At 43.0% G+C, this 24,195-nt stretch overlaps 2 protein-coding genes across 2 annotated transcripts in view; one reads left to right on the plus strand and one right to left on the minus strand.

The window, feature by feature from the left end:
• LOC105489435 (uncharacterized) overlaps positions 1-2,040 on the plus strand; it is a 45,458-nt gene extending 43,418 nt beyond the window's left edge. Inside the window, exon 2 of the mRNA XM_071085360.1 lies at positions 935-2,040. The gene's annotated coding sequence lies outside the window, so the exon portion shown is untranslated. The remainder of the gene's footprint in view (positions 1-934) is intronic.
• LOC105489416 (elaC ribonuclease Z 1) lies at positions 1-22,377 on the minus strand. Its single transcript, XM_011754236.3, has 4 exons — positions 22,282-22,377; positions 15,658-15,822; positions 5,305-5,772; positions 1-3,157 (listed from the first exon to the last, which is right to left on the minus strand). The coding sequence occupies exons 2-4, from the start codon at positions 15,812-15,814 to the stop codon at positions 2,691-2,693; spliced, it is 1,092 nt and encodes a 363-aa protein (XP_011752538.2). The 5' UTR covers positions 15,815-15,822; positions 22,282-22,377; the 3' UTR covers positions 1-2,690.
• Positions 22,378-24,195: the final 1,818 nt, after the last annotated feature.

A 24,195-nucleotide genomic window follows, 5' to 3' on the forward strand; every position in this document is an offset into this window, starting at 1 on the left:
GGCATTTCTTTTTTTTCTTTTTGGCAGGGGGTGGAGTGCAGTGACATGATTTCAGCTCACTGCAACCTCCACTTCCCGGGTTCAAGCAATTCTCGTGCCTCCGCCTCCCGAGTAGCTGGGATTACAGATGTGCACCACCATGCCCAGCTAATTTCTGTAATTTTAGTAGAGACGGGGTTTAGCCATGTTGCCCAGGCTGGTCTCAAACTCCTGGCCTCAAGCAATCCATCCACCTCGGCCTCCCTAAGTGTTGGGATTACAGGTGTGAGCCACTGCTCCCAGCCAAGATGGAGTCTTGCCATATCGCTACGGACTTAAACCCCTAGGCTCAAGTGATCCGCCCACCTCAGCCTCCTGAGTAGCTGCGACTACAGGCACACACCACTGCACTCAGCTCTAGGTAGGCATTTCTAAGGATGTGGCGGTGACTAAGACATAATCTCTATCTTCAGGGGCTTCATGCATTAGATACACTCATCTAAGCCATTCTAGTCCTAGAGCCATTCTAGTCCTAGCCTCTTGCACAAGTTTGGGTACATATTAAATGTCTAATGCTTATTTGAATTGAATTTAGAAACCATGACATGCTTTATGCATGATCAAAATTTGGCATTTTCTGGGGGCAGAGTCTACAGTAAGACAGACCATTCTAGAGACTACATCAGGATGATCATATCTTAAGTAACCAGACCTATCTTGATCATTGCTTTTTTCTTTTCTTTTCTTTTTTGAGAGAGGGTCTTGCTCTGTTGCTCAGGCTGGAGTACGATAGCATGATCATGGCTTACTGCGACAGCACGATCATGGCTTACTGCAGCCTCAACCTCCCCAGGCTCCCACCTTGGCCTCCTGAGTAGCTGGGACCACAGGCACACCACCATGCCTGGCTAAGTTTTGTATTTTTTGTAATGATGGGGTTTCATCATTTGCGCAGGCTGGTCTGCAACTCCTGGGCTCAAGCAATCCGCCTGCCTCCGAGTGCTGGGATTACAGGCACGAACCACTGCCCCCAGCCAATCATCACCACTTTGGAGTCTCCACAACTAGCCAGGAGTCAAAAATTTTGGCCAGAGAAGCCCCAGAACCCAGAGGAATCAAACAGTAAGTACTACAACAGTGTTTCTAAATATGTGTGCCGTAAAGCTCTCCAGGTTCCTGAGATGTTAATTGGTAGTACCTGGTGAAACAGGACTGAGAAAGGGGTTCAATAGAGCTGACAGGCCTCTGTACTGCAGGATTTCTCAACACATTTAAGCAATGTGCTATGCCCCTTATATATGTTGTCGTTTAACAATCTATGACATGGGTCTTACTGTTTTTCCCATTTTTGAAATGAACAAGCTGAAGAAACTCGGAGAGTGAGTTACCTGCTCCAGACCACACAGAGGTACCACCATAAGTCACAGAACGGGACTGTAGGATCAGGTCTTTCTGGCATCCAACACTGGTTTACGATCATTTGAAGCAATACTGTTTCTAATATGTTGATGGGCACTACACCACTCCTAGAAGGACAGACAGCAATAAAGTGTTTCCCGAATTGATTTGACTGAGGAGCCCCTTTGAGTGAATCAGCACTCAAGACTAGCCATGGAGCATGTTTTAAGAAACATTGTTGGGCAAATAATGTTTATTAATAGGGACACATAAATGAAACCTTAGTTTAATAGATAAGCATTTTTTACCTCCAGGTTCATAAGCTTCACTTGATGGCTCATTTCTTTTGAATGTTATTTGGTATGACATTGCAATTCTAACATATTCACTCTTTTGGATTTGACTTACCTAGTAATTTGACTCATTATGTCACTAATTTTGGTAAACTATATTCACATCAAGAGTATAAACTTTAACTTGCTGCGTATCTCAATGGGTCTGCAATTTGCATTTTGGGGTGAGATGATTCTTTATTGTACATTACTGACCAAAACTTTGCAGGACATCTAGCATCCCTGATCCCTGCTGACTAAATACCAGTAGCAGTAGTACCACCATTACCACCACTACCACCACCACCACCACCACCACCACCACCCACCCCCACCATACTCAGTCACTGTGACAAGAAAACATCCCCATAATTTCAAACCTGCTTCCAGAGGAGCAGTGTCACCCAAGCTGAGAACTATGGGTTAAGAGTCAAACAGAAAGTTCAATAAAATGTGAAAATAAACACCTAGCCAAACCCTGCATTCAGTATTCCAGCAAAGCTATGGTCATGCTATCGTCAATCCTGCGTGTCCAGCGTTTCATGACATTTCTCCTTATTCTGTTAATAACACAAACAGATTCAATACAAACTGCCAAAATACCATTTGTAGCCACGAGGGCTGAGTCCTGTGCTCTTTGCCAATAGCAGCAATAAAGCTGGGCAGAAGCTAAACCCAGGACTGCATGGAATATTGGCTATCTGTGGTAGCAGCACAAAATGAGACGTATACCTGAATAGTCTATCATTTTGTCAAATCTGGACTTTAAAAAGGATGCTGGGGTTTTTTTTCTCTTAAAAAGATTTACTATCAAAAAGCTTGCTCCCTTTAAATACTGAGCCAATTCATCAATGCAGCTCCATTCTTTTTAGGATTATTAAGGCCCAAATAATCTCAGACTAAAACAAGAAATAAAAAACTGGACTGTAGGTTCAGTAACATATTCACAGACATGTCAGTATGCACCCAGGAACACTGGTTTCATTTCTTGATTGGAATGCTTATCACCATAAAATCTTCTGCTAGAGTCACTTCTTGGAGATCTAACACTGATTCAGCTTGCTTTTTTAGTTCTGCAATGCCATCTGTTTCTCCTTCTCTGGCCAAGGCAACTGGTTTGTACCTCTGACTGAAGTGAGTCAGAACCAGCCTCTTTGCACGGCACAACTTTGCAAATGTGGCTGCCATCTGTGGTGTGCTGTGGCCGTGCTCCTTTGCTTTGTCCATCTGGGCATCATCCAGGGTCGCTTCGTGGATCAACAGGTCTGCTTCAAAACACAGCTTTACTCCTCCATCACCCACAACCCCAGAGCAGTCACCCAATATGCAGATTTTTCTTCCAACAATAGGCTTTTTTAAGACATCTTGGGGAGAAATTGTAACCCCATTTTCCAGAACAACAGAAATTCCATTTTTCAGCTTCCCATAGGCAGGACCTGGTGGAACACCTAATGATGAAGGCAGATAACATTACATTATAGGAATGGAATTTATGACTTTTCAAGAGTCTATTTTAACAGCATTGCAAATAGCTAATGGAAAAGGCATCCATAATTGTTATAAATGTTTTACTACTTGTGGAAAACTGGAATTATTTATACATTTTTAAAGTTTCAGTGTTGATTGATATTAGCAATGCCTTAGTACTTAAAACATTTCCCATGCATACATGTCAGACAAGTTTTAGTCTCCTAAGTATCACTAGGACCTTATTGTAGTCACTATAACATCCTTGATTCTCTGTCGTGCAAGGAAACAACAGTTTTTGAGAGTGCTTTATTTAATAAGCTCACTTTTGGGTAAAATTTGAGAGTGCATTTAAATAATGATATAATCAGGCTGGGCGCAGTGGCTCATGCCTGTAATCCTAGCACTTTGTGAGGCCAAGGCAGGCAGATCACTTGAGCTCAGGAGTTCGAGACCAGCCTGGCCACATGGCGAGACCTTGCCTCTACTAAAAATACAAAAAATTAGCCAGGCGTAGTGGTGCACACCTGTAGTCCCAGCTACATGGGAGGCCAAGGCACGAGAATTGCTTTAACCCAGGGGGCAGAAGTTGCAGTGAGCGAGCTGAGATCACACCACTGCACTCCAGCCTGGACAACAGAGTAAGACTGCCTCAAAAACAAACAAACAAACAAACAAACAAACAAAAACACGATATAATCAACACCTCGTCAAAACAAGTACCTAAAAGTAACTTAATAAAAAAATTGTTAGTGAAGATTGCTTGTATTACAAGATCAAGGAGCATTTTTTCAGGCAATTGTACATTATTAATCTTCTTGGTAGACGGGCAGTTCCACACTTAATCAAAGTGGGCTTAAATCTCATACTAATTTAAAATAAGACCTGATCATCACTATGGACAATACTTACAAACTAGTATAACATGACCACCAATTCCAACACAGATCATGTTTAAAGTTTCCAAATATAATAGTATTTCTACAGGCTTTCAGGTAATAAAAATACCATTAACCTAAGTCACTTTTCGTCATTATCTAGCATTTTGTTTTAGTTGAGGAAGAGATCGCATAAATAAAAAAACAAGCACACACAAAATGCCACCGTGCTTTTTACAGGCACTGCCACACCATGCCCATGAAGGCAGTGACACTGGAGATATAATGTACCTGCACTCTACCTCGCAAGAGGTGCTGAAGATCCCCTCATGCATACTGGCTTAGCATGGAGGAGGTGTGAAGACTTAGATGGGCCCCAAGCCCACCTCTGCATGCTTGCTTTCCACTGTAATGAACCCTGGTATATCAAACTGGTTGAGGCACAGGGTTTTGAATACCAAATTAATTTAATGAAGGTTAAATTAGTAAGCAAAGTAGATAGAGAAGGAAACTCTGAAAGCACATGGTTGCAGTTATAAGGTTAAGATCAATGGCAAAAATTCTCAGACCAAAGATGTCATCAAAAACACATATCAATGGGAAGACGTGAAAAAATAAAGCCTGGACCTAAAGCCACCACCACTATCACCCAAATCACCTTGCCAACCAAGATAGTATAAGAAAGAATGTGGATCCAGGAAGCTGAAGACAGGATTCAAATGTATACTTGGCTTTTGTTCTAAATAGCATTTTTTGGTCCCATGGATTTTCCTTAATAAGCAAACTTTGGGCAAAGGGACTAAGTGGAAAAAATGTCAGTTTTAGGCCTGGGATAGAGGAGTGGAAGTTTACTATGACACTTTTTTTTTTTTTTTCTTGAGACAGAGTCTCACTTTGTCACCCAAGCTGGAGTATAGTAGCTCCATCTTGGCTCACTGCAGCCTTGACCTCCCGGGTTCAAGTGATCCTCCTGCTTCAGCCCCCCAAGTAGCTGGGACTACAGGCGCATGCCACCACGCCCAGTTAATTTTTGTATTTTTAGTAGAGATGGGGTTTCGTCATGTTGCCAAGGCTGGTCTTGAACTCCTGAACTCAAGTGATCCGCCCGCCTCGGCTTCCCAAAGTGCTAGGATTACAGGCATGAGCCACCACTCCTGGCCTTACTATGACACTTCTTATAGCTTCAGTTAATAGGAGCCCTATTGATAAGAAGTGGGGGAAAAGCATAAAAACAAAAAAAAGACACTTACCAAGGTCTTTTAGCTTCTGTGCATTGAGTTTACCTGGGCGTTTCTTTTCCACGACTGAAAACCCAAATGAGGGAATTCTGTGAAAGAGGCGAAATGCTTTTACAACAAACTGTTCATCATCAAACAGAAGGTACGAGTTTTCTTCTGAGTCTAATAGGATAGTTCTTCCTTGTTCCTCTTTGGGAGGACTGCCTGCTCTATTCACATGTGCAAATTCTTTTAATTCTTCTGCAGGACATTGATCCGCTGTAGGAACCAGTTCATGAACCACATAACGGAAGACCAGCTCCGTGTGAGAGAGTTCCATGGTTCGCCAGATAAAGTCCCGAAGCCCTACAGGGCCATAGATTTCAATAGGCTGTCTGGACACCATGGAGCCACTCTGCAGGCTGATTGTGCAGAGGAGCCCAGGAAGGCCAAAGAAATGGTCTCCATGAAGATGTGTGATGAAGATCTTGGTAATTCTCCCTTTTGATGGAGATAGAGAAATACATTTGGAAATTTTTCATTAACTAAAAACCCATACAAAGCTCTTTGAAACAAGCCTAACACTTTCCATTAAAAATAGTAAATTGAATTTAAAAGTTCTACTTACCATCATAAACTTATTCATTTACATTTTGCTACATGATTCCAAAAACAAGAAAGACAGGCTTTATTTCATCAGATGGTTTTTTGTTTGTTTGTTTGTTTGTTTGTTTTTAATAGTTTTTTTAAAGAGACAGGTCTTGCTCTGTCATCCAGGCTGGAGTGTAGTGGTGTGATCATAGCTCACTGCAGCTTGACCTCCTGGGCTCAAGTGATCCTACTGCCTCAGCCTCCCAAGCAGCTAGGACTACAGGAGCCTACCACTATGTCTGGCTTTTTCTTTTTTTTTAATTTTGTAGAGATGGGGTCTTGCTACGTTGCCCAGGCTGGTCTCAAACTCCTGGCCTTAAGCAATTCTCCCATCTTGGCCTCCCAAAGTGCTGGGATTACTGTGCCTAGACCCGCTAGATGGTTTCAGTAAGATATAACATTTTTCATAAAACATCTTCATATTACATAGTTTTACAGCTCTCAGAGTATTTTCATACATTTTCTGCCACATAAAAAAACAAGTAAAATATATAAGTGCACCAAAATAATTCACTTAACTATTAAATAGATAGGTCTCAAGTATCAAAAACATCTAGCAATTACATTGCTCCCTACTGCTCCCTCTGAGAAAAGCAAACATGTATTCCAGGAAAACAAAATGTTCCACTGGCTCCAACTGACTGGACCAGTGCCTGAACCCAAAATTGCCTTTTAAGGACTCCCTATGCTGGACAGGGATTAACCAATCAGGTCACAGCCTGCTTGTCTGGGTGAGGTTGAAGAAGATGGAGAAAAAGGAAAGAGGGTGAGGAAGGGAGGGGAAAAGGAGGAGGGAGAATGGAGGTAGGAGAGGAACAAGGTGAGGAACTGAGAAGGAAGATGGGCAATAGATGCCAGAATGCAGGAGGGCCGATTATATAAGGGTACTTGGGTCCATTCTTCCTTTCAGTCTGAACTAACACAACAGTTTTTTCAGTGCATATGGGCTTAGGTTATAACTTGGTTTAGCCAATGGTAAACCGAATTTATTGCTGGAATGTGGCAGGATGCCATATCAGCATTTTCTGAGATGCACCACATGGCATTTCAAAAGTAACAACCACAATTTACACATTTCTAGTACAAAAGAGGCTTCTGGTGCTTTGCCCAAGGCCCACCTATTTTAAATATTTGATGCTATAAAAGTACAGAAACAGTTTACTGATACCATAAAAGAACAGGAATAGTTTACTATAATGTGATTTGTTCCATAATATCAAGTGTTCTCCAAGGAAGTCTTCCCAGAATTACAACATCAAGCTCAGGCCCCAGCAACAGAGAGAACAATAGATTGGCACAGGCTGATTGTGGAACTTGTGAATCCCCAGGAGACTCGCTAGAAGTTTCCTCAATATGCTCCTTTTTGCTGTTTTTTTTTTTACTGCCTGAATCCCTCATTTCCCCCGTCTCCCTGTCCAGATTGCCAAGCCACCTCCATGCGTGACCTGAGGACTCTGCAGACAAAATAACTACAGCAATAGGGCCAGGCGCAGTGGCTCATGCCTGTAATCACACTTTGGGAGGCCAAGGTGGGCGGATCACCTGAGGTCGGGAGTTTGATCACGCGGATCAGCCTGATCAACATGGAGAAACCCTGTCTCTACCAAAAATACACAATTAGCTGGGTGTGATGGCGCATGCCTGTAATCCCAGCTACTTGGGTGGCTGAGGCAGGAGAATCGCTTGAACCCAGGAGGTGGAGGTTGTGGTGAGCCGAGATCACGCCATTGCACTCCAGCCTAGGCAATAAGAGCTAAACTCCATCTCAAAAAAAAAAAAAAAGGAACTACAGCAGTCACTGAGTCCAGATCCCCCAGTGGCCTAAAAACTGCCAGCATCTGACTTTCTGGGCCCTTCCCTATCTACTCTAAAACAAAGCCAAACTGAACACCAAAACAACCTGTGAACCCGAAGTGAGGCAAATTAAGTAAAAAACTGCTTCTTACAGTTATCATAGTTTCAGGGAGACAACACTTCATTTTTCAAGAAACCTGATTTCAAAGGGAGAAGGAATGGCAACCACAATTATCAAAGGTATGAGGAAGCTCTCAAATGAAGACACAAAAATGCCTGAGTTCCCTTTCCCTTGGAAACAAGGAAGTTATGGGGGAATATGTCATCCACAGAGGAGTGGAATACTGAACATTCTCTAAAAATGAAGACATAGGTATATTTACTGGATTTGGAAAAGCTGCAATATATGGTTTGTATACATTGTTCAGTTGAAAAAAAAAGCAGGTTATGCCAAGAGCAGTATAATTCTATGTATGCAGAACTATACACACACTCACACACACACTCCGTACTGTCACCATATCTATATACATAGGAAATTCACCTATGGGGGGGACTCGGACTTTTCTTATTTACACTTTTCTGTTTTCTTTGAGTTTTTACAATAAGCATTTATACTTTTTATATCCTTTAAAAAATCATGCTCTTACAGTACTTTTTCTTTTCTTTTCTTTTCTTTTTTTTTTTTTTTGAGACAGAGTCTTGCTCTGTCACCCAGGCAGGAGTGCAGTGGCTCGATCTCTACTCACTGCAACCTCCAACTCCCAGGCTCTGGTGATTCTCCTGCCTCAGCCTCCTGAGTAGCTGGGATTACAGGCGTCCGCCACCATGCTCGGCTAATTTTTATATTTTTAGTAGAGACGGTGTTTCACCATGTTCGAGGAGGTCACCTCAAACTCCTGACCTCAGGTGATATACGCTTACCTTGGCCTCCCAAAGTGCTAGGATTACAGGCGTGAGCCACCGCGCCTGGCCTATAATACTTTTAATAATCATTTCATATGTACACATGAGTATAGGGTATAGAATAATATACATGGAAGACTTGGAGGAGTGGAAGGGTGGCTGGAGGATGAGGGATGATTAGTTACCTGATGGGTGCAATGTACATTATTTGGTGATGGGTACACTAAATCCCAGACTTCACCACTATGTAATATATCCATGTAACAAAACTGCAATTGTATTCAAAACTTATTATCCCTGGAGGTAGTACAAGCTGAAAGGGTTTCAACCTATTATGGACCTAATGATAGGACCTAATGATAGGTCCATAATAGGTTATGGAGAGAAATTAGTATGTACTGAGGGTGCTTCATTCCAGTTTGAGACTGGGGGCATCTGAATGAAGTACTAGAGAGTCACAGTTAATGCTCTGGGATTACTATCTCACCTTCCTCTCTAAGGCCAGAAATTTTTCTTTTTTTTTCTTTTGAGATGGAGTCTCGCTCTGTTGCCCAGGCTGGAGTGCAGTGGCGTGATCTCGGCTCACCACAACTTCCGCCTCCCAGGTTCAAGCAATTCTCCTGCCTCAGCCTCCCAAGTAGCTGGGATTACAGGCACCTGCCACCACACGCTGCCAATTTTTATATTTTCAGTAGAGATGTGGTTTCACCTTGTTGGCCAGGCTGGTCTCAAACTCCTGACCTCGCTCGTGATCCACCTGCTTTGGCCTCCCAAAGTGCTGGGATTACAGATGTGGGCCACCACTCCTGGCCTCAGAAATTTTTTTTCTAAGCCTATAGAAATGTAGTAAACTAAAGGCTCCTTTGGGCTTTTGGGGTTTTTTGTTTGTTTGTTTGTTTGTTTGGGTTTTTGTGGCCAGGATTAGATTTACCAACTATATGTATGAATGCATGCATTCATGCTTATTTACTTATTTGTTGAGACAGGATCTTGCTCTGTCACCAGGCTGGAGTGCAGTGGCTCAATCATGGCTCATTGCAGCTTTGACCTTCTGGGCTCAAATGATCCTCCCGCCTCAGCCTCCTGCTGGGACCACAGGTGCAAACCACCACACCCGGCTTTTTAATTTCTTGTAGAAACAGAGTCTCTTTTTTTTTTTTTTTTTTTTTTGAGACGGAGTCTCGCTCTGTCGCCCAGGCTGGAGTGCAGTGGCCGGGTCTCAGCTCACTGCAAGCTCCGCCTCCCGGGTTCACGCCATTCTCCTGCCTCAGCCTCCAGAGTGGCTGGGACTACAGGCGCCCGCCACCTCGCCCAGCTAGTTTTTTGTATTTTTAGTAGAGACGGGGTTTCACCGTGTTAGCCAGGATGGTCTCGATCTCCTGACCTTGTGATCCGCCCGTCTCGGCCTCCCAAAGTGCTGGGATTACAGGCTTGAGCCACCGCGCCCGGCCGAGACAGAGTCTCTTTATGTTGCCCAGGTTGGTCTCAAACTCCTGGCCTCAAGTGATCTTCCTGCCTTGGCCTCCCAAAGTGCTGAGATTACAGGCATGAGCCACTGTGCCCAACTCCAACTGTTTATTTAAATCCCATATAGACTGGGCGCAGTGGCTCACACCTGAATCCTAGCACTTTGGGAGGACAAGGTGGGCGGATGGCCTGAGCTCAGGAGTTTGACATCAGCCTGGGCAACATGGCAAAACCCCATCTCTACTAAAAATACAAAAAAAAAAAAAAGCCAGGTGTGGTGGTGTGTGCCTATAATCTCAGCTACTCAGGAGGCTGAGGCATAAGAATCACTTGAACCCAGGAGGCAGAGGTTGTAGTGAGCCAAGATCGCACCACTACACTCCAGCCTAGGTGACAGAGCAAGACTCTGTCTCAAAAAAAAAAAAAATCATATATAAAGGAACTGTAAAATTGTGGTGGATATTTTAGGTGGTCCCTGTGGCCCCTACCCCTTGGTGTTCACATCCTATAATCCCCTCTCCTTCAGTGTGGCCAGGACTTGTGACTTGCTTCTAACCAGTAGAATATGGCACAAGAATGCAATGTGATTACATTATGGGACATAAGACTCCATCTTGCTAGCAGACTTACTCTAGAGTCTCCTTCTCCCATGCTGGCTATGAAGAAGTAAGTAAGCTACCATGAAGCAGAAACCCACAATGCAGAGAACTCAAAGAGCTCAGGGCAGACTGTCCTACCACTGTATGGGTTCTGCCAACAACCTGAAAGAGCTGAGAGATCTTCCCCAGCTGGGCCTCTGATGAAATTGTAACCCCAGCCAACACCTAGACTGCAGTCTACTGAGACCCTGAGGCAGAAAACCTAGCTAAGCCAGGCCCGAACTCCCTAACCCACAGTAACTAGGAGATAATAAATGCAAAAAAGCCATTAAATTTATAATGTTATGCATTATTAGATAATATCAGATAACTAACACGCGTATTAAATAAAAAGATGTATTCCCACAGCCAAACCTCTGGTACTCACTCTTAACAATTTCTTGTTTCTATTTTAGTACACCTTGCCACCTCAACTCCTACTGTCTGAAATGTTATCAAGTCTCTACTCTGACCTATGCCTGCCCGGAGGGCTCTCATGAAGGTTCTCATGAAAGGAATCTCTGTACAATCCAAGTAAAGCAAAGAATAGCACCTGACTTATCTCAAAGTTTCAACACAAGACAGTATATAATTAGGGTTCAACTGTACATACCTGAAGGCCACATGTCCCAAACAATATGCATTAGCTCCTTCCTCTTACAACTCTTTTCCTGACTTCTTCTCTAAGTCCAGGACATCACCATCAGTAACTTGTATTAATTCTTTACTTCCTCACACACTAGACATTCAGTGACCACCTCCTCTTGGCTCTACAAATATCTCTTAAATTGAATCTCTCATCTCCATCTCTATACTTCAACATCCTCCTTCTCTCTCTCTCTCTCTCACACACACACACACACACACACACACACACACACAGTGATGATATGGTTTGGCTGTGTCCCCACCCAAATCTCATCTTGAATTGTAGCTCCCATAGTCCGCCACATCATGGGAGGGACCTGGTGGGAAGCAAATGAATCATGGGGGCAGGTTTTCTCATGCTGTTCTCACAACAGTGAATCAGTCTCATGAGGTCTGATGGTTTGATAAAGCGCAGTTCCCCTACACATGCTTGCTTGCCTGCCACCATGTAAGACATACCTTTGCTCTGCCTTTGCCTTCCACCATGATTGTGAGGCCTCCCCAGCTATGTGGAATTGTGAGTCCATTAAACCTCTTTTTTTAAATTAATAAATTAGTCTTGGGTATTTCTTCATAGCAGTATGAAAATGGCCTGATACAGTAAATTGGTATTGGTAGAGTGGGATAATGCTATAAGGATACCTGGAAATGTGGAAATGACTTTGGAACTGGGTAGCAGGCAGAGGTTGGAACAGTTTGGAGTGCTCAGAAGGAGACAGGAAAATGTGGGAAGGTTTAGAACTTCCTAGAGACTTGGGAGGGCTTAGAAGACAGGAAGACGTGGAAGTTTGGAATTTCCTGTTGAATGGTTTTGACCAAAAAGCCCAGACTGAGTTGGTCTCAGATGGAGATGAGGAACTCATTGGGAACTGAAGCAAAGATTATTCTTGCTATGCTTTAGCAAAGAGGGCAGCATTGTGCCACTGCCCTAGAGATCTGTGGAACTTTGAACTTGAGAGATGATTTAGGGTATCTGGCAGAAGAAATTTCTAAGCAGCAAAGCATTCAAGAAGTGACTTGGGTGCTCTTAAAAGCATTCACTTTTATGTATTCACAAAGATATGAATTGGAACTTATGTTTAAAGGGAAGCAGAGCATAAAAGTTCAGAGAATTTGCATCCTGACGATGTGATAGAAAAGAAAATCCCATTTTCTGAGGAGAAAATCAAGCTGGCTGCAGAAATTTGTGTAAGTAATGAGGAGCCAAATGTTAATCACCAAGACAATGGGGAAAATGTTGCCAGGGCATGTCAGAGGTCTTCCCAGCAGCCCCTCCCATCACATGCCCAGATGCCTAGAAGGAAAAATGGTTTCCTGGCCTGGGCCCAGGGACTTGCTGCTTTGTGCAGTCTCAGGACTTGGTGCTCTGCGTACCAGTGTGGCTTAAAGGGGCCAAGGTATAGCTCAGGCTGTTGCTTCAGAGAGTGCAAACCCCAAGCCTTGGCAGCTTAGATGTGGTGTTCGGCCAGTGGAAGCACAGATGTCAAGAACTGAGGTTTGGAAACCTCCTTCTAGATTTCAGAGGATGTATGGAAAAACCTGGATGTCCAGGCAGAAGTCTTCTGCAGGGGTGGAGCCCTCATGAAGAACCTCTACTAGGGCAGTGTGGAAAGGAAATATGGGGTGTGAGACCCCACACATAGCCACTGGGACACTGCTTAGTAGAGCTGTGAGAAGAGGGCTACCATCCTTCAGAACCCAGAATAGCAGATATATTGACAGCTTGCACTGTGTGCATGGAAAAGCTGTAGACACTCAACACCAACCCATGAAAACAGCCGGAAGTGGGCTGCACCCTGTAAAGCCACAGGAGTGGAACTGCCCAATATAATGGGAATCTACCCCTTGCATCAGCATGCCCTGGATATGAGACATGGAGTCAAAGGAGATCATTTCAGAGCTTTAAGATTTGACTGTCCTATTGGATTTTGGACTTGCATGGGGCCTGTAGCCCCTTTGTTTTGGCCAATTTCTCCCATTTTGAATGGGTATATTTACCCAATGCCTGTACCCCCACTGTATCTAAGAAGTAACTAACTTTCTTTTGATTTTACGGGTTCACAGGTAGAAGGGATTTGCCTTGTTTTAGATGAGACTTTGGACTGTGGACTTTTGAAGTAATGCTGAAATGAGTTAAGACTTTGGGGGACTATTGGAAAGGCATGATTGGTTTTGAAATGTGAGGACATAAGGTTTTAGAGGGGTCAGGGGTGGAATGATATGGTTTACCTATGTCCCACCCAAATCTCACCTTGAATTGTAGCTCCCATAATCCCCACATGTCATGGGAGGGACCTGGTGGGAAGTAATTGAATCATGGCGGGCAGGTTCTCTCATGCTGTTCTCATGATAGTGAATAAGTCTCATGAGATCTGATGAGTTGATAAAGGGTGGTTCCCCTGCACATGCTCTCTTGCCTTCCACCATGTAAGACATGGCTTTGCTCTGCCTTCGCCTTCCACCATGATTGTGAGGCCTCCCCAGTCATGTGGAATTGCGAGTCCATTAAACCTCTTTTTTTGTTGTTTTAATAAATTACCCAGTCTTTGGTATTTCTTCATAGCAGTATGAAAATAAATTAATACAAGTGAATTGCAACTGCCTTGGAACTGGTCTCCCTGACGCTATTCTCTCTCTCTCAATACATGTGCCATCAGAAAATTCTGTCCTAAAACACAAACAAGATCGCATTATTCCCCCCTTAAAAACACGAATGGTTCCTTTTTCCCAGTAAAATAATAAAGTCTAAATATCTTACTATGCTACAGAGGACTTCACAGTCAGCCCTCACCTTTTCAGCATTCTTAGTTCCATCTAGCCTAGCCAACTACTCAATGCTCCCCAAGTTTCCAGTTTCCTGGAAACTTCCTTACTTGTTGCTCACTTTGTTGTCTGTTCCCTCAATGTCCATCTCTACTCTCTCAGAAAAACTTCTATTTATCTCTTGGATCCCAGCTCAACTGTTAACAATCTCTGGGATGCCTTCTCTTAATGAATGGTTAGTTACTTCCCCCTACTTTGTGTTCCAAAGTACTTAGAAAATACCTCCATTATTCTACTTATCAGATTACATGATTGATTACTGTCCGTTTGCATGTCAGTTTCCATCACTAGACCAAGAGATCCTTGAACACTAGAAGTATCTTTAGTCACCAAGTGCCAGGTACTGTGATGAGTTGTAGGAATAATGATTTCAATACTATTTATCAAGACCTAATAAGTGAGAGGCACTATTCTAAGTTGCTAAACGTCTTATCCATTCACTAAAGTAAAGTAAGTTCCATAATCATTTACATACTTAGTAAGATGCCTAGCTGAAGAGATATAGCTAGGCACCTACTAGGTATATAAATGATCATGGAACCTACTTTACAGTATAGGGAGATAAAGAACACAGAAACAAACTAAATAACATAATTTCAGATACTGATAATGCAAAGAAGTCAATAAAAATAGGACAAAGTAAAGAAATGACTGGGGTGAGAGAGGAACTATTTAATACAGGAGGATCTGGTAAAGCCTCTGAGAAGATGGCATTTGAGCTAAGATTTAACTGACAAAGAGGCACCCACACAGAGAATAAGTGATTACATGTAATTCTCATAACACCCTTTCTAAGTAGACTTTTTATCCCCATTTGCAAGATGGGGAAAGTAAAGTCGAAGTTTGCTGGTCTGCTAAGGTCACAAGCCCAACACACAGCCAGGACTAGAACCCAGGTCTGCCTGACTCTGAGCTGAAGCTTTTCACCATTGGACTGCTCTGTCTCCCGGGTGCTGGCCTCTGCTCACTCCATTCCCTCTGGCTGAAATGCCCCTCTTCTCCTCAGCCCTGAAATTCCTCCTCCTCCTCTGACAACCGACAAGTCAACTTCTCTGAGAAGTTTGCCCTGATAACGTCAAGAGGAAAAGAGCATCTCCCTCCTCCAAACATTTCCTACCCTTTGCATCCTCTCAGGAAAACTATCTCCTGGTAGAAGTAAGTATGTACACTGCTTCCTTGCTAAAGTAGTGTCCATCTAATATGCCTGGTATATCCCATGACATTTCCCAAACCCCGAGCCTACATGAACCCTTGCTCTCAACATCCACAGGATAAATGAAAAGCAGGTAAATAAGTAAATGAAGTCCAGTGGACTTGGCCTTCCAAGTCTCACCAGGATCTAGCATTGAAGTGGGATGCAACCATCAGGGCTGTTTCCGAACAAAATGTCCAAGGAGAGCCAAGAAAATGAAGCAGAACAACAAAAAAATCTTAATGAGATAGCTGAAGGCACACTAACCTGCTTTAAGTTGGCTTTTCATAAGCTGTGTCTGTGTTCCCTCCCCACAGTCAAAGAGCCAGCACTCGCCTTCACACCGAAGGACCACAGCAGAGGCACCCCGGGTTGGAGATGGATATGCTGCACCCGTCCCCAGAAATGTCACATCCATAGACATCTTCCACCCTGCAACAGAAAGATCATCTGCGGATTATTTCATATCACTGCACCAAAAACACATTCCTGTAATATTTATCACTATTATTACTTTTTGGTTATTTAGAAGTCTGGATTCTTGTTCTCTCATAGTATTCCACACATATCCACAGTAAGATTTTAAATAACTTGGCAAAACTACAAGTTAACAAATCTTGTATAATCGTTCACACACCCAAACAAACAAAAATAACCAAACCCAGGCAATTAAAAACTATAGTTGAATTTTAACTATGTGATGTTCTCAAAAAGGCAAAACTATGGAGACAGTAAAAAGAATAGCCCTTGCTAGTGATACAGGGGGAGGGAAGGAAGAATGAACAAGTGGAGCACAGGGGATGTTTAGGGCAGTGAAACGATTCTGTATGATATAGTAAGACAGACATACATCATTATACATTGGTCAATTGTATACAGACTGAACAACACTAGAGTGAATGAGTTCAATGTAAACTTTAGTTGACAGTGTATCAATATTGGCTCATCAACTGTAACATGTAGCACATTTTTCTTTTTTTTTTTCATGAGCCCTTAAGCTTCTGACATGTACCACATTAATGCAAGATGTTAATACAAGGGAAACTGAGGGGTGAGAGATAAGAGAATATATGGGAACTCTCTGTACTCTCTACTTATTAACTATAAAATAAAATTCCTTCTAATAAACACTAAACAACAACAACTCTAGCTGAGATACTGGGCAAGAGATGGTATTTAATGATGCCTACCAAATGGTGTCTCTGATGCCCATAATGATCAGCCCTTTCTCTAAACAATCATAACAGTAATGCTCTATGATGCTCTCCAGTCATGCTGATATTTCACAATAATGCTGAACAAATGTCTCACTCCCTACGTGACATGGTCCATGACTCACGAGGACTTGGGACTCTGCTATTTTAAGTGAGCAGCAATAACCTGTTGAATGTGCAGGTTTATTCCAACTCCTAGCACTATTCCTTTCACTATTTCCAGGTGCATCTGACATCGCTGACATACTTATGAGATGGAAGATGTATATCAAACAGAATAAATTAGAATGAACTGAAATTTATACATAACCGATTATAGATTATCCACATTGATGTCAGGGAAGAAAACAAGCTTAAGAAAAACTACTATAAGATAATTTGACCAACAGCTGGATATATAAGATACAAAAACTTCAATAACTCTTCTCAGTCTTAGCAATAACAAGATAAAAACAAAAATGGGGGGGAAACCCATTCCAAGAGCAAAAACAAAATTACCAGAAATAAAGTTAGCAGAAAAGGAACAGCACCCAAAAGATTCACACAAATAAGAGATACACATTACGTCCTTGATAGGATGACTTGAAATCACAGAGATGTTCATCTTTCCTAAGCTAATGTAGATATATTTGGTGCAAATTCTATCAGATTTCCAGTGGGATTTATTTTGGAACAGAAACAATCCAAAAATCATACGGAAGAAAAAATAAATGTCTGAGAAGGGACAAGAAAATTCCAAAACGCAGTGAGTAGTGACCTGCCTTTCTAGGTATTAACATTTACTACAGCAATCTGACATAATTAAAACAGAATAGGCCGGGCACGGAGGCTCATGCCCGTAATCCCAGCACTTTGGGAGGCTGAGGTGGGTGGATCACCTGAGGTCAGGAGTTTGAGACCAGCCTGGCCAAGATGGTGAAACCCTGTCTCTACTAAAAATACAAAAATTAGTCGGGCATGCTGGCACACACCTGTAATCCCATCTACTCAGGAGGCTGAGGCAGGAGAATCGCTTGAATCTGGGAGGCAGCAGTTGTAGTGAGTCAAGATTGTGCAATTGCACTCTAGCCTGGGTGACAGAGTGAGACTCTGTCTCAATAAATAAATAAATAAATAAATAAAACAGAATAATATTGGCACAAAAATAGAGATAAAAGGGAAGGGAAAGTTCAGAAATAAACCAACTACCTATTGGAATCAATACAGTATACAACGAAGGTGTAAAAAGTGTGGTTTCTTTAATGAATGGGACTGACATAATTGGCTGTTCTAGCAGAAAAAAGCAAAGCAAGATGCTCACTGTTGCATTGTATATAAAAACACATTTCACATAGTTAAGAAATTTCAATGTAAAAAATCCAATAACGTGTTCAAAAGAATCAGGAGAATGTTTACATCTTTAACTGTGGAGATGGGAAGCCCTTATTGGCAAGACATAAAATCCAGAAATTTTAAAAACAGACATTTTAACTAAATAAAATCTTTTATACATATCAAGACTCATAAAGTCAAAGGACAAGGAAAAAAAACCTGAAAAAAATAGTTTGGACCCCCTTATGAGAGGGGGTTAATGCTCCTAAAAAAAAGTTTATGCAAATGCATTCAAAATACAAAAATACTGGTGCAACAGAAAACCAGGCAAAGGATATATATACACATACACATGCGCGCGCACACACACACACACACATATATATGAATCACAGAAGAAATCCAAATGGCCTATAAGCATGAAAAAGGTTCAAACAACTATCGTGTATCAATTTAAAAAATTAACAGTAATAAATAAAAGATAAGGGTTCAGTCTTCAGTTAGTTAGTGGAATGCAAAATAAAGAAAAAAGAGGCTGGGTGCAGTAGCTCATGCCTGTAATCCCAGCATTTTGGGAGGCAGCGGTGGGTGGATCGCTTGAGCCCAGGAGTTTGAGACCAGCCTAGGCAACATAGTGAGACCTTGTCTCTACAAAAAAATTAAAAACAAGTATCAGCTGGACATGGAGGCATGTGCTTGTAGTCCCAGCTTGTCAGGAGGCCGAGGCAGGAGGATCATTGGAACCTGGAAGGTTAAGGCTGCAGTGAGCTGTGATCTCACTGCTGCACTCAAGCCTGGCTGACAGAACAAGACAGAACAAGAACACTCTCACAACAAACAAAAAAAGCGACCATTTACCACACATCAGTTGGCAGGCAAGTATCAATGGAGCAATGCTAGCCAGTGCTAAGCAGGATGAGGGTAAATGGGTACTGTCACAAACTAATGGTGACAAAGTTATGAATTGCGATTATGCTTTGGGAGAATAATTTGGCAATATATATTACCAGTAATAATGATGCTGTTGATAATTATATGCTTTCACCCAGCAATTCCCATTTTTCAGAATCTACCCAAATAATAAAGATCTATGTACAATGACGCATATTGTGGTGGTCTCAAGTTGGCTAAAATATGGAAGCAATCTAAATATGTCAATAGGAAAATGGCTGAATATTTTATTGTACATTTGTACTATTGTTTATTCTATCAACTATTTATTCTGCAGCTAATAAAGTCTTCTGTAACTACTGTCATGGAGGGATGACAAAGTTACAGACGGCTATGGCATGATGTCATTTTTATAACAATACCCCAAACCCCTACATTTATGTAAGACAGAGGAAGTCTGATGTGGGAGAGGATACACACCATCCTGTTAATATGGGTTATTTCAGGGGTGATTAAAGTGATGGGGTGGGGGCTGCATGGGTGATTAACTTTTCTTTTAAATCTTTGGATTATGTTTTAATAAGTGGCATTTTATTTAATTTTTTAAAAATTTATATTTACTTAACGCTGATTTTTTTTTTTTTTGGAAATGTGTCATACGCCCAAACATGCTTCTCTAACTACACGCCATCTAGTCTTCCTTTCCATTTTGGGAAACAGCTTCTCCCCATATTTCCTGCCGCCAACCGTCATACATAAGGTAGTGCATCTCTACCTTAAGCATAGCCTTGAGGTTATTGCTAATATCCCTTCCATGTGTTACTCTACATTTTCACCTCCAAGATCAAGTCTTCCTCTGATAATAAAGGAGCTTTATTTGCAGAGGCTTCTTTATTGATTTGCAAGATAGGTAAGAATAAATAGAATGCAGAAAGTTAACATTTGTAAAGGCAAATGAACTGCAGAAGGAATAATAAAATATAATCACTTTGTCATCCCTAACTAATAATGGATTTAGATCAGTAGTACATAACCCCGGGGGCATATTAGAATGACCTGGAGAGCTTTTAAAACATATCAGTGAAGGTATGGTGGCTCATGCTTGTAAACTCAGCATTTTGGCAGGGTAGCTTGAGGCCAGGAGTTCAAGACCAGCCTGGGAAACACAGCAAGACTCTGTGTCTATAAAAAATTAGCCGGGCATGGTGGCATACACCTGTAGTCCCAAACAAAACAAAAAACCACATCAATAATTGGGCTTCATCCCAGAACATTTAGATAAGAAATTCTGCAAGTGAGACATGTTTATTAAAAAATAAAAAATAAAAAAAAATAAAAAGCCTTCTCCTGTGATCCTAACATGGAGTCAGATTTGAGAACCACTTAGTGAAAAGGCTAACAGAGAACTGCAATGGATGGATCAGGTTGATCTAAACTCACCAACTAATCAATCTTTTTAAAAGAAGTTTTATTCTGAAAAACTTCAGACACATATAGAAGTAGAAATTAGCATAATGCAATGCCACACACCCATCATCGAACTTCAACAATTGTTAACTCATAGGCAATCATGTTTCATCTATACACACCAACCCCATTACTCCAAGAATACTTGATAAGACAAAGCTGAGCTGTCTGATGGAAGCACCCCATTAGGCAGCACGCATTGTCTAGCTGTCTCTCTTTCTGATGTTAACAGACACTAGTGATCATTGCCAGAATCCATTATTTCATTAGAGGTTGCCAAAAGGTGATAGTGTCTCATTTCTTTTGTATGTATTTGCTGGCATTCCCTGGTCAACTGTTACCCTATGATGCTAAAAGGTCCACAAAGAGGCAAGATGCTCTCTAGCTCCTGGCGTGATACAATGTGAAAAACACAGTAATCCCCCATTAAGCTCGCTTGCCAAAAAATAGAACCTGACCTGAACAAGGCTGCAGGTCTAAATATCTGCTTATTAAAGGAGATGGAAAAAGCAAAATCCTGGATGTAGAAAACGTGAACCGTACAAATGACTTGTTCTTCAAGTAAAATACGGGGAACAAAATAGACACAGAGGGGAAAAGATTAAGAGAGATCTAACAGACATCAACCAAATGGAACGTGTGTAGTTTGTTTGGATACTGATTTGGACAAACCGGGGAAGAGGAGAAAGACAACTACGAAAATGTAAATGCTGACTGGATAGTAGAGGGTAAAATGAGGTGCTAATCACACTGATAACGGCTTTATGTTTTAAAAGGTGTCATTGTGTTTTATAAACATGAACAAGATAACAGATGGAATGTTACATTTCAGATTTGCTTTCAAATACTACAGTGGGGGAGAGGGTAACAGATGAAACAGGATTGATCATGAATTGGAAGTTCAGTACACTATTCAATTTTCATATATGACTTGAAGGTTTCCATAATAATTTAAAACAAATATAATGAAAACCCTCCAAACAGGTCGGGAAATAATTAGAAATTATTTCATCAATGGTGCATGTTTTGGGACATGCACCATTCTAGGCACTAGGAATTAAATGCGAGCAAACCAGATTAGGTCCCTGTCTTCTTGGACAAAAAACAAAAACAGGCCGGGCGCGGTGGCTCAAGCCTGTAATCCCAGCACTTTGGGAGGCCGAGACGGGCGGATCACAAGGTCAGGAGTTCGAGACCATCCTGGCTAACACGGTGAAACCCCGTCTCTACTAAAAAATACAAAAAACTAGCCGGGCGAGGTGGCGGGCGCCTGTAGTCCCAGCTACTCGGGAGGCTGAGGCAGGAGAATGGCGGCGTGAACCCGGGAGGCGGAGCTTGCAGTGAGCTGAGATCCGGCCACTGCACTCCAGCCTGGGCGACAGAGCAAGACTCTGTCTCAAAAAAAAAAAAAAAAAAAACCAAAACCCAGCTGCTTGCTTTCTCAAGACTGTGATCCACATTCGGCGAAGTGCATATTCCAGTCGTGATCACAGTACTGTCATTTCACTCTGGGCCCGTGGATCTCGGTCCTGGCCACAGATCACAATTCCCCGGTGATGATGGGGCATCAGCATTTGGAGGCTTCCCAAACGATTCTACTGGCTGCCGGGTTGAGAACCAGAGCTCCTTCGTTTTCAGACAGGCCGTGTCAACCCTGCAATCACCCTGCGTTGTGCATAGGGCAGATACCGCCGTCCTCCATCTTAGAGCTGAAAGAACCGGGGCCGGGAGGCGGAAAGTGAGAGGCCGAGGTACAGGTAGGGCCAAAGGCCAGATTTCCGCCTCTAGAGAGCTCAGGCTCCCCCATGAGACCGTGTTAGCCTCGAAAAAGGCGGGGTGGGCGGCGGCGCCGGGCGGCCGAGGCTCCGGCCCGGGGCGGTGAACGAGGCGCGTCCTCGCTCCCGGGCGCTCCCCAGGCTTAGGTCCCCGGCGCCGGGCCGGGCCTGGTCGAGCCGGCGAGTCCCGAGGAAGCGCGCCCGCCCCCCTCTGGCATGCCCACCGCACTCACCCTCGAGGCCCGCGCCAGAAGCCGAGGGAGGCGCAGGCCCACACCCTGGCCCAACCGTCCGCGGGGCTGCAATGCGCCCTGGCGGAAGTGCGCCGCCGGCCGGGTCCCGCGCGGCCGCTCTAGGATGCGAGGGAGGTCCGCGCTCGGTGGCACCCGCCCGGGGCCTGGCTCTGGGCGCGCTTCTGGGCTTCCCCTGGGCAGCGAGGGCAGTGTCTGCGTTTACCTCCTTCCCAGGTCGCTGTGTGTCAGGTGGTGACGGTCGACCTGAGGAACAGAGCGGGCTAAACCAAAAGGGAAAAAGTGACTCTTCTTTTGTTTTCCGTGTAATATTTTCCACACAGGAGTGTTCTTCCTGATGTTTTGCTCATATGTATCGTTTTTGGTCTTTGGTTGGGAGGAATCTTTACTGTCTTTCATCCACTAAGATCCTTTGCCTGAACATTCACCTTCATAAAGCCCCATCCATATTCCATTTTCCTACTCCAGGTTGGAATATTTGCTTAACATCTGAAGCTGATTGTACCGTACTCACTCCAAGCCTTGCAGACGTGTTCTCTTAGGTAGTGGACGTGGGATTGAAAAAGCCCAGGATGGCCGTATACAGAACGGGCACGTGGCGATTATAGATCACAGGGAAAAACTCCTTCAGTTTGAATAACAGCTTTAAAAAAAGTATTTCAGTCTCCTATGTACTGCCAGATGCACTGATTTCATGCTCAGTATACCTGAAGTGATCAAAATATCCAGCAGCTGGCTGGGCGCCGTGGCTCACGCCTGTAGTCTCAGCACTTTGGGAGGCCAAGGCGGGCGGATTGCCTGAGCTCAGGAGTTCAAGACCAACCTGGCCAACATGGCAAAACCTCGTCTCTACTAAAAATACAAAACAAGAAAAAAAAATTATCCGGGCATGGAGGCACAGGCCTGTAGTCCCAGCTACGCGGGAGTCTTAGGCATGAGAATCGCTTGAACCTGGGAGGTGGAGGTTGCGGTGAGCCAAGATCGCACCACTGCCTTCCAGCCTGGGCGACAGAGCAAGACTCTGTCTAAAAAACAAAAACAAAAAAAATCCAGCGGCTTCAAAATAGGAATCGGAGTGGGGTTTTTTGAAACTACCAGGACAGAGAGACTAGCACTTTTTAAAAAATCATTAATTGATCTACTTATTGGACTCTTTCAACCTTTATTCAAATATTAATGGAGCTTTGACTTTGTGGATAGTATTATTTTTGGTGCTGAGAGATTTTTAAAATTTGTCATGGTCCCTGGTTTTGGGGTTTGTTTGTTTGTTTTTGAGACAGGGTCTCACTCTATCACTGCGGTTGGAGTGCAGTGACGCGATCTCAGCTCACTGCAACCTCTGACTCCTGGGCTCAACCAATCCTCCCACCTCGGCTTCCCAAGTGTTCGTAGCTGGGACTACAGGACTACAACCTCCCAAGTAGCTGGCACTACAGGCAAGTCACCACACCCAGCTAATTTTTTTTTTTTTTTTAAGATGAGGTTTCACTATGTTGCCCAGGCTGGTCTCAAACTCCTAAAGTCAAGCGATCCACCCGCTTCAGTGTCCCAAAGTGCTGGGATTACAGGCGTGAGCCACCGTGCCCTGCCAGTCCCTGGTTTTAAGGAGCCTATACTCAGGTTGGCAAAAGTTGTCAGGAAACAATCCACTGAAAAGGATATGGAAAAAGGGAGATCACTAGCTAAGAGATCAGTGAGGAAGAGGTAGAATTTGAGCTGGGTCTTGTAGGATGGATGACACTCGAATTAATGTGGAAATGAAAAAAATAAAATGGACTTGGTCAAGTGGGGTCTAAATTAGCAAAGCATTAAACACTGGAACTTGAACTTATCTATCCTGACACTTGCCTAGCTAAAAGTTCCTTAAGAAGACACATAGCATTCTACAGCTTGGTC

The sequence above is a fragment of the Macaca nemestrina genome, chromosome 19 (assembly GCF_043159975.1).
Source record: "Macaca nemestrina isolate mMacNem1 chromosome 19, mMacNem.hap1, whole genome shotgun sequence".
NCBI lineage: Eukaryota > Metazoa > Chordata > Mammalia > Primates > Cercopithecidae > Macaca > Macaca nemestrina.